This window comes from Vigna radiata, unplaced genomic scaffold, assembly GCF_000741045.1.
Source record: "Vigna radiata var. radiata cultivar VC1973A unplaced genomic scaffold, Vradiata_ver6 scaffold_122, whole genome shotgun sequence".
NCBI classification, from domain to species: domain Eukaryota; kingdom Viridiplantae; phylum Streptophyta; class Magnoliopsida; order Fabales; family Fabaceae; genus Vigna; species Vigna radiata.
Window position 1 is genome coordinate 704081 of NW_014543108.1, and position 14617 is coordinate 718697.

The 14617-nt window shown below is 29.7% G+C and overlaps 1 protein-coding gene across 1 annotated transcript; it reads right to left on the reverse strand.

Moving 5' to 3' along the window:
* Positions 1-242: 242 nt before the first annotated feature.
* Positions 243-13700, reverse strand: LOC106752989 (MADS-box protein SOC1-like). Its single transcript, XM_014634771.2, has 9 exons — positions 13339-13700; positions 12949-13042; positions 12620-12811; positions 8522-8603; positions 1227-1288; positions 1018-1117; positions 894-935; positions 593-634; positions 243-507 (listed from the first exon to the last, which is right to left on the reverse strand). The coding sequence occupies exons 3-9, from the start codon at positions 12799-12801 to the stop codon at positions 382-384; spliced, it is 636 nt and encodes a 211-aa protein (XP_014490257.1). The 5' UTR covers positions 12802-12811; positions 12949-13042; positions 13339-13700; the 3' UTR covers positions 243-381.
* Positions 13701-14617: the final 917 nt, after the last annotated feature.

Here is a 14617-nt window from a genome sequence, read left to right on the forward strand (position 1 = left end):
TTGTAGAAGTTCACAAGTATATCAGTGTATATACATTTTGAACACTGATATTCTGATATACATATAATATATATAGATTTTGTCACTCTTACTGTATTGAACATCTTAAAAAGTTCAAAAAATTCTCAGTTTTATCAACATAGGGTATTTTAGATAGACAGTCCAATAATCTGTTGGTAATTTCATAGTTCTAGCATGCCCCAATTTCTTCCACATAACATCACAGTAACTAATAAAGGTGATAAACGAGGAAGACAAGGGAATCATTAAATTATAAAATTCAAGCGACAATATTATTCATATCAGTACAAGGAAACATGTGACATTATAGATTACAGTTGGGCTTCTCCTTATTTCACAGTTGCATAAACAAGGATTAAATTATGTTAAAGTAGACCTAGGTAGTCCAATGAACAACTCAGTCTCCACTTCTGAACTTGGACTGCTTTCTTCATAGGCTTGATTTTCTCTCACATCCTTTGTTCCTGCCTGTTGCTGGATACCATACTGCATGCAAAGTTAGTGTTAGATATAACTTTGTTATTTCAACAAACATCTCCAAGATAAATTCTACACAGTAGTGTAATTTCACCTGCTCACACAGCCTGGCATTTTCAGCATATAGGGTTCTTTCCTGTATTGTAATCAAAGCACAATTGTTACCATCTCTTTCATGTAATCCAACCAGAGGTTTCTTTTTATTCCTTTCTAAAAAACTGTTTTGATTCTCATTACCAAATCAAAGATAATCAATCATGAACACAGAATAGTACAAGACTAAATTTAAACACAAAACAAGAACAGAAACATATAAATTTTATAGGGAAATGGTTGATATCAAAATCCATTGCAGTTGGAATCATTCACAAATTGAACTAATATGAGCAACTTACCTTTTCTTTTAGTTGCTCGATTTGATCCTTGTAAACCTGATTCTGAATATAAAAAAGACGGGGTTCAGATATTTATCAAATTGGAATATTAAAATTGAAAATTTAATGAGCTTGTTTAGCTAACCTTTCTTGCACGAACATTGCTTACACTCCTTTCCAACTGTTGTTCTATCTGTTGCAGTTCTTCCAAGGAGCATGAACCCAATCCTTCTCCCAAGAGCTTCCTGAGGGATGAATAGTACACATGCAATATATGTTATCTTTTTTCTTAGTGGAAACTAAAAGTTTATACAAACAGTATGTAAAAATGGATAGAAAAGTAAGATATTGAACCGTTTTGAAGCTTCAAGAAGCTCAATCTTCTTCATCAAGTTTGCTGTTTCTTGCTTCAAATGCTGCAATGTATAGGGAAGTTTCATTCACTCCTCCGTATTCTAAAATTTAATATCTATAACATGACACAGTACATAAAAACAGTGCTAAAAAATGTTAAGGGTATGAGGAGAGAAGCTACGAGTTAATCCTTAATATGGATTTTGATGTTCAACATAAGACTGAGAGATCCACTTCCTACTTCAGAAAATCCCTATATGAACTTAAAATTGAGAGGTGAAATGCAATCAAACATGCTTGATGACAATGAAATCGAGCATTTCAGCATCATTTAGAGGATTTATTACCAAGACAAGTGGAGCAATATTTTGCATCATGTGTTAGTATTGATTGTTTTTGTTGTTTTATTTACTCTTTACATTAAGTCTCTGCCTTTTGTTTTCTGTGAGCATGGTCTTGTTAGTTTTTTGTGCCATTATGATTAAAAAAAATCAACAAAAGGACAAGAGATCCCACGACAAAGCGACAAGATTGAATTCTTTTATGTCTTGTTCACTTTAGTGGATTTGGAGGAGAATAATTGAAGAATTTGAGAGGATTTAAAGATAAATTTTGTTGTTGTTTATTTGAATAGATTTGGAAATAAGTAAGAGTGGATTTGGAAGTAAATTTTTTTAATTTGTCACATAAATTAAATCCTACACTAATTTTAACAAACTTTATTTTCAAATCCACTCTTGTTTACCTCCAAATTCGCTCAAATAAACAACAAGAAAAATTACTTTCAAATCCTCTTCATTACTCTCCTTCAAATTCACTCAAGTGAACAAAACATTAATGATAAGTATGATAGTTATTCTTTCGGTCATAGTTCTTTTCCTACAAAAATTATTAATATTACCGATGGATATATATATATATATATATATATATATATATATATATATATATATATATATATATATATATATATATATATATATATATCAGTAAATTTTTATTATCAACAGATTTATTGATGGATTTTGAATTTGTTTTACCGACGGCCAAACTATGTTGAGTGCTCTTGATACTATAAATTTTACAATCTCATCAATATCCTTTTCTAATATTGAAAAATGCAAGATTTATGAAGGATTTGAAGTTTGTTCAGCAAAGAAAGGTGAAAAGTAGTTATTTTGAAGATGTTTCTGAGAGTGACATTGACTTTCCTCCTCAAGCACTACTTCTAGAACAATTTCAACAACGTTAAGATATGGTATTAAGATGGTCCATTGATAGAAGATGACTAACATTTTGGATGACTAAATCATCTTTCTGCTAGTTAGTTGTGAAATCAAGAGATAATATTAGAATAATAGATAAAATAATTAAGTTATAAATGTTAAGTTGAAATTTGATTTTTTTAACAAGAAAAGTCTAAGCTTTCAATTAGGTAACTCTTAAAAAATGGTCAAGCTTTAACATTCACTTTTTCTTTCTGGTTAAAATCAAATTTTAAGAGTTTGGGTCGTTACATTCTTATTGATGTCCAAAGAGAAGTGTTCAAAAGCTTTCATGCGTTCTAATCTATGGCGGTGGACATGATCCATGGGTTCTAATCTAAGTATCATTATGAAACCAAATTAGAGAAGACAACTTAGAGACTCCATGATACAAGATTACAAAGATGGCAAACCATTCTCACAACCATTTTAGGATCATGGTCAGAAGAAACCTTTTTAGGATCATGGTCAGAAGAAACCTGTTAATAAAAATTAGATTTTAAGTCTAATTCAATTCCACAAAATCAGTTTAGTTTATAAAATGAGATTCGTATTCTTGTATATACTCTAAATTGATCTTCTTTCTAATCGATATAAAACAATTACAATGATTTGACCTATAAATTTTGAAATATTTTCGGTTGAGCTAATTATTACAAAATCACTTATGAATTTAGTATTGTCCTTCACAAACATCTAGATCAAAGTATATGTTTGTTGGTTGGTTTGGGAGAGCTAAAAAGCTAAGAAGAAGCAGTCTAACATGGTGTAAAACCATGGCAGAATAGGTAAAATTTTTGAATGAATCACGTATTTGAGTTAATAAAACTACCATAAAAGAAGAGAAATCTCAAGAATAAATGGATGTTGAAGTTGATATATCAAAGGAGATTTGCCCAAAACCATACAAAATTGGTTGTGAAGGGCTTAAATAGAAAGAAATGAATCTAATCAAATATTTGCAATCACAGTTGCGTTTAGCTTGGTGACATTTGAATTTGAAAGTTAAGCTTTTGTTAACTTTCCTTCAAAGTAATATATCTTATATTTTTTAAAAAAGATAATCATTGTTAGGATAAATTGGTTAGTTTTAGATTATCAAGATGGAATCTTTTATATGGTATCCTAAGCTGTCTTCTAGTATTAGTATGCATTTCTTCATAGATACTAGTTTATGCTTAGGGGTACTTAGCTCATATAATTTATTTTTATTTTTTTTGTATTTTTATAGTGAGTATCGGTGGTGATCCCCTCATAAGTATTTTATTATTTTATTTTTTCAATAATATTTTTCATATGATGGTAAACTATATATATGTTTTGGATCTCAATATAATTGAGATGTCAAGCTTTATAATAACATGAGATTTTGATTAAAACATATAAAAGAAATCTTGAGCCTTAATTGAATTTTAATATCCTAAAAATTTTGAACATTTTTAATTGAACTCTAATTAAATTTTTTTATTTTATTGAATATTCATTTTTTTTTTGTATTTTTAAATTAAGTTTGTTTAATTTTATATTAATTGAATGAAATGACGGATATCTTGTTATGTAACCTTGCTTAATTGTTTTTATTTATTAAATAATGTCAAGTTTTTTTGATTAATATATGTCGTTAATGTAAAATGACAAATGATTTTGATTACTTTTATTGAAAATAGGTTAAATAACCAGGTCGTCATATTCATTGTTGACTTCCATGTCATCATCTACAATGATTAAGGAATCATCACAACCATTGTTGTAAGTGAATTATAATAATTCTCTTATTCAACAAATTTTCAATGAAAACAATAAAAGTCACCTGTTGTTTATACTAACTGCAATATCATTTGATATTAATCACAAAACCTCACCATTTTTTTTAAATACGGTAAGACAAGTAAGCAAAATGATATGAAAAAAAAAAACAATGGTCACCTAGTTAATAAAAAAAAAATCAGAAGACAAAAACTTAATTGAAAATGTAAAAATGTTGAGTACTCAATAATCTAAAAATTTGTAATAGGAACCCAATTTAAAATATTCAAATTTATGAAGGATGTGAAATTTAATTAAGCCAACTCTTCATGAGTGTATATTACCTGAGTATTGTTTGGCAAAAAATGTGGGTCTTTTATGTGCAACGTTATTAGGACTAATATAGAATATAGGGTTGAGTTAGATGATTGATAAGTTGGTAAATACATTATCTATTTTGGACTTACACTAGTGAGAAATTTATATTTTATAGTATTAAATTACATCTATTTAAAAATAATAATTGTGTATGAAAATACAATGCCATTTTCATAAACAAGTAGACAAATATTACATTAGTTGGACTAGGAACCAATGTAATGTGTTTTAAATAGGTAGTTATTACATTGCTTGTGTTCACACCTTCACTTGTGACAGTACATCTCTAACTTGTGTTGTGGGTAACAACCATTGTCATTATACTCCAATTGTGTTGCAAGAACACATATTACATTAGTTCTTTAAGATAACTAATATAATGTGTAACACATATTACATCAATTTAATAACCGATGTAAAATATGATACACTTATTACATCAGTAATCTACAACCGATGTAAATATCAATAAGTTAAATGTCAATTTTGTAGTAGTTAACAGATTGAATATATGTATTTCTTTGAATATGGGTAAGAATAATCTAATTGTATTTATTTAATATGTTTTTTTTTCTAAAAAGAAAACTCTGATGACTATTAAGTCACCTTGGAAATACAAGTGTCCAACTTAAAACACACCAAATCATTTGCAAGCTCTAATGTGCCAAAGACCATCTCTTTCACTCCTAATTTAGTTAAGACGCATTTAGTAAGCTTTAGTTTGGATGTCATCTCAATACAAATATTTCACTTCATGTTGGCAAAAATTTCTTTTAAGTTAAAGTTTATCATAATTATTATTTTAGTCATCATTGGCATGGTTTTTCTTTTGCTAAAGATAATCCTTGTCAATATCATTGATACTTTTAATTTTTTTTGTTAAAGTTACCAACACAAAAGGGACTATAATGATACCAATGCAATGTCTATACAATGAGAAACTAAAGTAAAAAATGACCAATAATATTTTCGTAAATATAAGTTTGATGTCAACCACCCCTCCCCCCCCCCCACCCAAACACACATCTGTTGGTGATTTGACGTCGACCCCTCTTGTATTTGATGTCCAAGGATGTCGATCCCCACTTATCCGACATCAAATGGTTTTAAAATATTAAAAACCTAATATGAAGGTCATTTCTCTACATTGTTTCTTCACACTTTCTTTTCCCAAGCGAACCAACATCTGAGACAACGACCAAAGTTGTATTTTGTTTCTGTACCAGGAAGGGCGTCCGGCCCCCTACATCGGGCAAGACGTCCGGACAGTTAACTTTCCAATCCATAACTTCAGACACCCTGAGTGCGTCCGGCTGGGCCGGACGGTCGAACGGAGAAATATCAGGCCAATAATTAACATCGTACTAAACAGGATCAAGGACGTTGGGCCCAATCTTGGGCCGTGGTTAATAAAGGTTAATCCTTGGCCCATCTGGAAAGCTATAAATAAAGGTCAAAGGTAACAGTAGGTAAGAACATTGATGGTGCATTTATGCTGCCTGATAACTTTCTCTCTCTATCTCTATAAACAAGATTGAGAACTGACTTGAGCGTCGGAGTGCTTTTAACAGGTACCCGGACGGTTGAGACGGACAGCAAGGGACTAGAGGCAGTGGACGACTAGAGAATACCAAATTGTAGAGGAAGACCCCATCTACCCGAAACAGTTTCATTTTACTCAAATTCATGTTCCTACAATGTCTTGAATGTGATTTTTGTTCGCTTTGATTGATTATTTCATGTAGGGAATGCATTTTGAACCACTTTGAGTGGTAACGAGTTATCCATTTCCCATTGTCAATTATTCCTCCTCTTCCATTGCTCGGCAGTTTTGAGAACACATCCTTCATATTTGTGGATCAATACATGGAGACAAGTTTAGTTTGGTTTGTGACTTGTATTTCATTTTGCTTCCCATGATTTGATTTATATTGGCCAAATTGTTTTAGTGATTTGAGGAAAAAAAATTGAAGTTTTTTAATCAAATTTTTTGTGTTAGAATGTTTTGTATTAAATATTTAGATTTTTATATTAGTTTTATCATAGTTTTAATATGAATATTTAATTTTATTAGTATTATCTTAGTAGGTGCATTTTAATTTATATTATGATCTATTTCGTGTTGAGTATTAAATTTAATTGTTAGTTTTTATTAGTTATCTAATTAATTGTAAATTTGTTAGATTTTGATGCTTTGTATAATTTACATTTATTAGATATGTTGGAAGAATTTATAAATTAAGTTAATTTTAATTAAGCATGGAGTGAACCTTAGTTTCTATTTAAAATTTAGTACAAAAGATTAAACTTTTAATGGATTATATTATTTGCATTAAATCTTGAATTGTCTTATCAAATAGTTTGAAAATATTATTTTTTATAATCGCTATAACGTGTATATTGAAGTAGATGCATAAATTTGATAACATTTCGGTTGATAAAAAAACATAATTCATAATCGCTATAAAGTGTATTGGTTTCTGGATGTATACTTGATTTTAGTTATGAATAATCACTATCATTTCGTGTACAATAGAAGCCAATGCGAAATGTTACTGAAATTTGATAATTTGAGATTGATGGAGTTTGTTATGAATAATATGGATCAAAGCTAGATGAATCAACGTAAATTCCATGAAGAGTGTGAAAATGGGATTTGGGTTCGTTGTCCTAATTAAATAGGTTAGGATTTGGGCAGAATGCATGTGCGGATGCAATTTATACTATGTTAAGAAGTGAACTTTAAACCTAACTTAACCCCACAAAACATACTTATAAGATGAGATTTGCACCCACTTATATACTATAAATTGACTTTATCTCTAGTCGATTTGAGACTTCTAACAATTTTAAATATTAATATTCATACACAATGAAATTGTGTTATTTTTTTAATGATTCAAGAATTCATCACCTATAATGGATGAAACTATAAAGAAAATAAGTCAGAGTGGACAATGTAATACTTGAACGTTAGGACTCACATGGCATTAGAACTTTGTTTGAAAATTATTTAAGACAAAATTTTAATTATGAAAGTTTTAGTTTTGTCTTTATATATAGTTTTAATTTTGATAGTTTTAGTGTTAATAGTTACATTTTGTGTATATAGCTTTAGTTTTGATATATAATTTGTGGTGATAAATTTAAAGACAGGACAAACATTAAATGTCGTCAAATTTTAATTTGAAATAACTAACTTTCTTAAATGACTGTTTTCAACTATAATGACAATTTAATATTTATAAATACGACATTAGAGTTTTCTCTAACATCAACAGTAAAAAATAATTGATGTCAAAAGTCATTTTTGTAATAATGTGTTAATTGAAATTATTTTCAATGTTAATTGAGACTATTTTCAAATTAACATTAATTACTTTCATTTTGAATATTGAAGAGTTATTTTTTAGTCTATGTTAGCAGGATTTTTTTTTATCCATGTTATTGAAACTATCTTTCAAGTAAAGTAAATAAAAGTCTTTTAGTCAACCCTAACAAAAAGTTATTTCTCATAAGATTTTCTCAACCAGGATTAATGAGACTATTTTTCAGTAGATATACCATATATTTTTCTTTATTAAATTTTATAGTAGTTATTTTTTGGTGGATTCTAGTTGAATATTTTTATTAACTTTAATTTGATGATAACTTTTATATTTAATATTTTTGAATTTGGTGATGAACGAAATTTTTTGTCTTATATTTTTTAATCAATTGTTTAATGTAACAAAATAGTTGCAAAAAAATTAAACAAATTTAAAATAAATTCATTTTAATTTACCTAATGAGAAGGTAAGGTAGTAGTAGAATATAGTGTTTGTATTGTTTATAGTGATATTCTAGAAGCATATATAAAAGAAGTAAAAGCTAAAAGAAAATAGGAGATGAAATGCGAAATAATACCTGCATATTCTTCTCATCAGATCTGTTCACTGTTTGAGCACTCCTGTTATGCCTGCGGTAGCGTTCAATTGTCTCCTGCATGCTGTTTCATCAAAACCCAACATCACTAACTCATCCATCCATCCTCAACAAATCAAAACTTCCTTAAACATCACAAAACAAACACAACATATATTGAATAGTCTAGATTATCCTAGTGTTATTCACAAATCAATTAGGTGAGATTAATCTTCAGTATATTATATATTCATAAAAATGTGTATTATGCAATATGTTTGTTTGTATTGTTATTCTTCTCTTTTATATGTATATTCTTAAGAAGTTTATGACTATCGAGGAGTATGATATCAATCTAGTTAGAATGAATTGTTATGTTTTTTTATGAAAAAGGAAATACATAAAAGTGTAAGAACATTTTAATAAAAAATTATTTACAAAACAGTTTCTTACTTTTCTCATTATGTGTAAACTCAAATAAATTCAAGGTTACAACTCAAAAGAACCAAAATGTGTTTTCTTAAACTGCCTGGTTTCAAATGTATTATCTTTCAAGTTTGTAATTTGTGTTTAAAAATTTTGCTTTAAAAGATATGGATATCAAATGAACAGATATTACAGAAAGGATAATGACACTTTGTCAATATTTTTTGATAATATTTTAACATCATCTACATATTATTCTGTGATTGATTTATGATAGTGTTTATAATTATTATTATTGATTATGAAATAATTTTCGACCAATCATAAAATAACACGTAAATAATATTAAAATATTATAAAAAAATATTCTCAAAGTATTATTATCTTTATAAAAAAATCGAAATTTAAAGTATGGCAGCTAAAGGAAAACAATGTAGGTTAGAAAAAAATTATTTATGATTGAAATATCTTTTACTTTACTAATTTCACACTTTATGAAAAGAAATTGTTAAATAAATTCATTTATTCTGTTGTCTTCACTCCAAATCATTATATCTCTATGTAATTACATGTTGAATTTAATTATTTAAAAAAGCTATCTTTGCAAAAATATATAACATGTTGATTTTTTTCCCCAAAGATCCGGCATCCGTACACAACAGAGCAGATTTTTGCCTGGTTATACTTCAAATCAAACTAAGATCAAAACATATAGATTGTAAATATGCAGCTCATATTCCAAAAGACTGACCCACATCACAAAAAGTACATACAAGATAAGATAGTATGCACATGTCTGCCTAAACTTTTAACTTAGAAAAAAACAATAGTTTCTTTTTCTTTTTCTTTTTTTTAATTTATCCATTATTAATTACAACTTTCTTAAAATTATTCATTTTTAGTTGTTTATCTCTCAAACTTTTTTCTGAAAAAAATTATACAAATAAGCTCAACATAATTTTGGTCATCATAGGTATAAAAATCAGCTATTAATACTATGAGCATGTGTTGGAAAATTAGATATTAAGTTTTTATACACAATTAATAACACTACTAATTTTATACTCACTTATAAAAGCATATAAAGTGAACACTTTCTTCTCAAATTAATTTGAACTTGATTATATTATGAATTACTCACTATCTTTTAAAATATTCTCTCCATAGTTTCATTCAACTTCTTAACAACCAAAACCCTAGCCCATCATAATCAAATGTTGAATACATAAGTCAATCAAAACATTACAAGCTAAAACATTACAAGTGTTCATGTATTATTTGACTTTAAACAAGCATAATGTACCACAGCTTGGGTAAATTTAATCTAATTTCCCCCATGCATTCCTTTTCATACATTTGTAATGCAAAGAAAATTAATCTGAAATTTTTATATATTATATAAAAGGGTACAAGTCTCCCTTCTTGTTACGAGTATACTGTATTTAGGTAAATTTATTGGTGTGGTTTATGTAGACTTCTAAGTAGGCAGGTTAATAAACATACATGATGGAAATTAAAGAATTTTCACCTGAATACTCACAACAAAAACCCTAGCTCGTCATCAACCACAGTTAAAAATACTCAAAAGGCCAAATTCAAATGCCAAGAAAGCCATCATCATAAATTCCATATTCAGGTCACATCTTGATTACAGTTAACATTTCAAGAAATTTTGAAGCTTCCATACACCACAAAACAATTGTCACAAGCAGCCAACAAATAAGTTCATAAGCCGCTGTACTAAAAGAAAAAGAAAAGAAACACACTTCTCTCGGTGATATAAAAGAATGAGGCTACTAAGAACTTGTTCAGTATATAGTAATAGTAGTAGTAGTTGTGTTGAAAAAAATGTCATTTGACAGGAAACCAACTTCTTTAGCAGCACAATGCAAGTTCTTTCAGTTAATGATATTAACATTCAAAAACATTAATCACTTTAAGCCAAATATAAAGAATCAAAGCAAGTAAAAGTATATTGGTGTGTATAACATTTGTACTGCTGAACTTCGAAAAGATTCTGATGATTCAGGTTCTCAGAAAACACTGCAACTTTAAAGAAAAATTGTATCACATCATGCTTCAATCAAGCATTCAATCGTATGGTTGGAATAATCCTACGAACATACAATGGTACATTACTTGTAATAAAATATTTTCAATTGTACTTTTTATGCTACTCAAAAAGAAAGAGAAAATGAAAAAAAGGAAAAGAAGATGTACTGATAGATAAGGTTTTCAAGTTATGTTTGGAGAAACCAAACCATTCTCATGTCGTACTTAGTTACTAACTGATGTTATTAAACAAATAGATCAGACCAAATTAAATAAGAACTTGCAGATTCAACTATGATCTAGAAATTCTTACCATGTTAATAATGAAAACATAAACAACCTCGTAAGGAGGTTTAGTGTGCCCCTACTTGTATCGGAAACTGTGGTGATACACTGCACATTATTTCATGGAACTTCACAAGCTCCTTGCCAATGGAGTTTTACTTTTCCTTTTCTTTTGGAAAATTACATCAGTTGAACAAATTGGCCACATAGTTTAGTCATACGAGAGGTCTGAATCATGAGACATTATTTCCCCGCCCATAAATAATATTAATTTATTGATGCAGGAAGATATTGCTGGAGTCATATAATCATAGTCATGTAGTGCATGTCATTATATAGTCCTTTCACTTTCTAGTATATCTCTCAAGAAATTTGATGTCAGTATTTTAGTACATACGATACTGTGATCTATAACCTGCATGCATGTGATGGCTCCTTTTCCATTATTGAAGGATATAGTACAGCTCCTCTCAATTTTTCTCTTTACACTCTAAGCTCACCCTTTATTCAATTACAACTCGGAATATGTAGCCTAATACAAGAAATCATAATGAGACTTTGACACCACTTTGGATTATGCAACACGCATGTGACTATGATCTAACGTACGAGAAATGAAAAATGAGGTAAAGAAAAAGTTGATAGACATAGCTTACCCCCACAAATCGCAAGAGTTTTGAAATTTTAAATGGTACTCAAATCCAAAAAGCCAAGCTTAAGTGAGAGAAAGATAGAATTAGGTTCAATGCAGAAGTACTTTGAAACACTTTGGTGATTTGTATCGCTAATCTTTGTCACAACTTGTGCTTGTGCTTTTAAGTTAAGATTAGCACTTCACATCAGTACAAAAATGCAGCTTATCAGAGAAAGAAAAATTAGAACACCAATCAACCACAAGTCATTTAATGTCATCAGATATTGAGGTGTTTCCCTAAATCACTCAAACTCTTGAATCTAAAGACAAAATCTTTCTCTGTTGCTCAGCTCCTTGAAGCCCCAAAAAAGGCTTCAAATAAAACTCCATAGGTGCTATCTAAGGTCAGCATACAAAACTGAATTAAACTAAAATAGCCCCTTAGCCCGTACCTCTTTTCCACCATAATATTTCTGTCATTATGATGAAGATCTTGAGTATAAGAAGAAGGAGAAACACATACATATCTATATATATACATATAAACTATTTCTACTTGCTATAAAATTGGAAAAAACCTTTGCATGAAAAGGAAAAAAAAATACTATATTTAGCAAATGCAGCACAATCTCACAAAGCAGAAATTTATGACAGAAAGCACAGAAAATAGAAATGTTACGAGTATCCATATGTTATATACATACCTGGAGCTTGCAAACTCATAAAGCTTTCCTCTTGGAGAGAAAATGATGAGAGCAACCTCAGCATCACAAAGAACGGAAAGTTCAAAGGCCTTCTTGAGCAACCCATTGCGCCGCTTGGAGAAGGTAACTTGCCTGCTTGTGGCGTTCTCTATGCGCCTCATCTGAGTCTTTCCTCTCACCATCTCTACAAACCTGTGATGTGTGAATCAGCAACAAAAAAGAGAGAAGAAGAAAAAGGGAAAAGAACTATGTAAGAAAAACGCCTTCGTTCTCCACAAAAAACTGAAACAAGTACACTACTTTATAGTATCTCAAAGGAGTATTCTCACCAAGTAAAACAAACCCAGAAACTATGCTTTCTTCTACGAGAGGTTTCCACCAAAATTGAGCCTTCTCCTAGCAAGATTTGAAAACCCAGAAAAGCTGAAACACAGAAGATTCCAACAGACGAGAATCACACATCAAAGGCGAAAAATAATGTTATACATGAGTTGTAGGAGGATAAGTGAAATTGAGGCATGAAAACAAGCAGAAGAATAACCGAACACAACAGAGCCCAGATATGCAGATTTTAAGGAAACAGCAAAGTAAAAGTAAATGTACATGAGTTCCTAAAAAGGATCTAGACAAGAAGAAGCATATATCCAAGAGATGGGGTTTTCTGTACATGAAAAAAAAAATAAAAATTATGTGATTGATGGATAATTGATTATTCTTACCGGTTAGAAAAAGGAAGTTGTTGTTTCTGAATAAACCATGAAGAGGGTTTTGTCAAAGGGAATGAGATTTGCACCGAATTAGCAAAATCCCGTAAATGTTTTTGAGCAGTGAAGAGAGAATAAGGCACAGAAAAGGGGTAAGTGTTAGAGAGAGAGAGAGAGAATGAAAAGAAAGAAAGTCCGAAAAGAGAGGTAGGAAGAAGTGCAGAGAAACACAGAAAAAAGTGGAAGCACGCACATAGACTAATCAGAGCAAGCTTTCCTTATTCATCCACCTATTCCCCATTGGTTCCCCGAGCCCCACCATATTAAGAAACAAAATGTTTTATGGTAATAGAAAATTGGAACCTCATCCTTTTCTTGATTTGGTAAAAACCCAAAACAGAAACGTTTTAGTGTTAAAGGGGGGAACAACGTATGGAGAAATACTAAAAATCTTAAAATGATGCCCCCAAAATGAACCTATAATATAGTAATATAAAGGGAAAGGGAATCAAAACCTCATAAAATATTATCTGTAAACTTTTTAGGAAATGGAAAACGAAATTGAAAGGAGAGAGAGAGAGAGAGAGAGTGTGGGGCTGCAGCTGCACAAGTGCATCAAGTGTGGGACAGGGAACACAGTTAAAAAGTAAGAAAATAGTACGATGGTAGAAACACATCAACCTCCTCCGTACGATGACGTACATGGCTAGCCAATCACAAACTGAAAACGCATCATCTTGTCATCCAACACTTTATGGTGACTTACTATTTTTAATTATTCTTATTATTATTGTTATTCTTTTTTAAGTTTTTAGCTGCAACTCCATTCTCATTCTACTCTCTCTCCACTCGTTGACCAATACTTTCCTTTCCTTTATTTTATAAATCTGATAATTTTATTATTATTCACTTTTATAATTATCTTTATATTTGTTTATTTGTATATATTGTGCATTTGAAAAAGTAAAACTATAATGTACTGAATTCATTTTGGTTCATTAGTTTATCTGTTAATTAATATTTTTAAATGAAGTATAAATAAATTGGAAGCAAATCGTATATGACTAAACTTATGTTTGTAATTATGAAGACGAAAATGCCATTATTATAGTTTTTGCTTCTGGAAGCATGATTTGAGTTTGTAACGTAGTTTCAGGTTTTCAGTCGTGGACAAAAGGAGAGAATAAACCAAAATATCAGTATTTGCTGACTGTTTATAAAATCATAAATGAAGAATATCTATCAAGTTTTAAGTTGCTTAAAAATTGTTTTTAAATATTTTAAACTGGCTTAT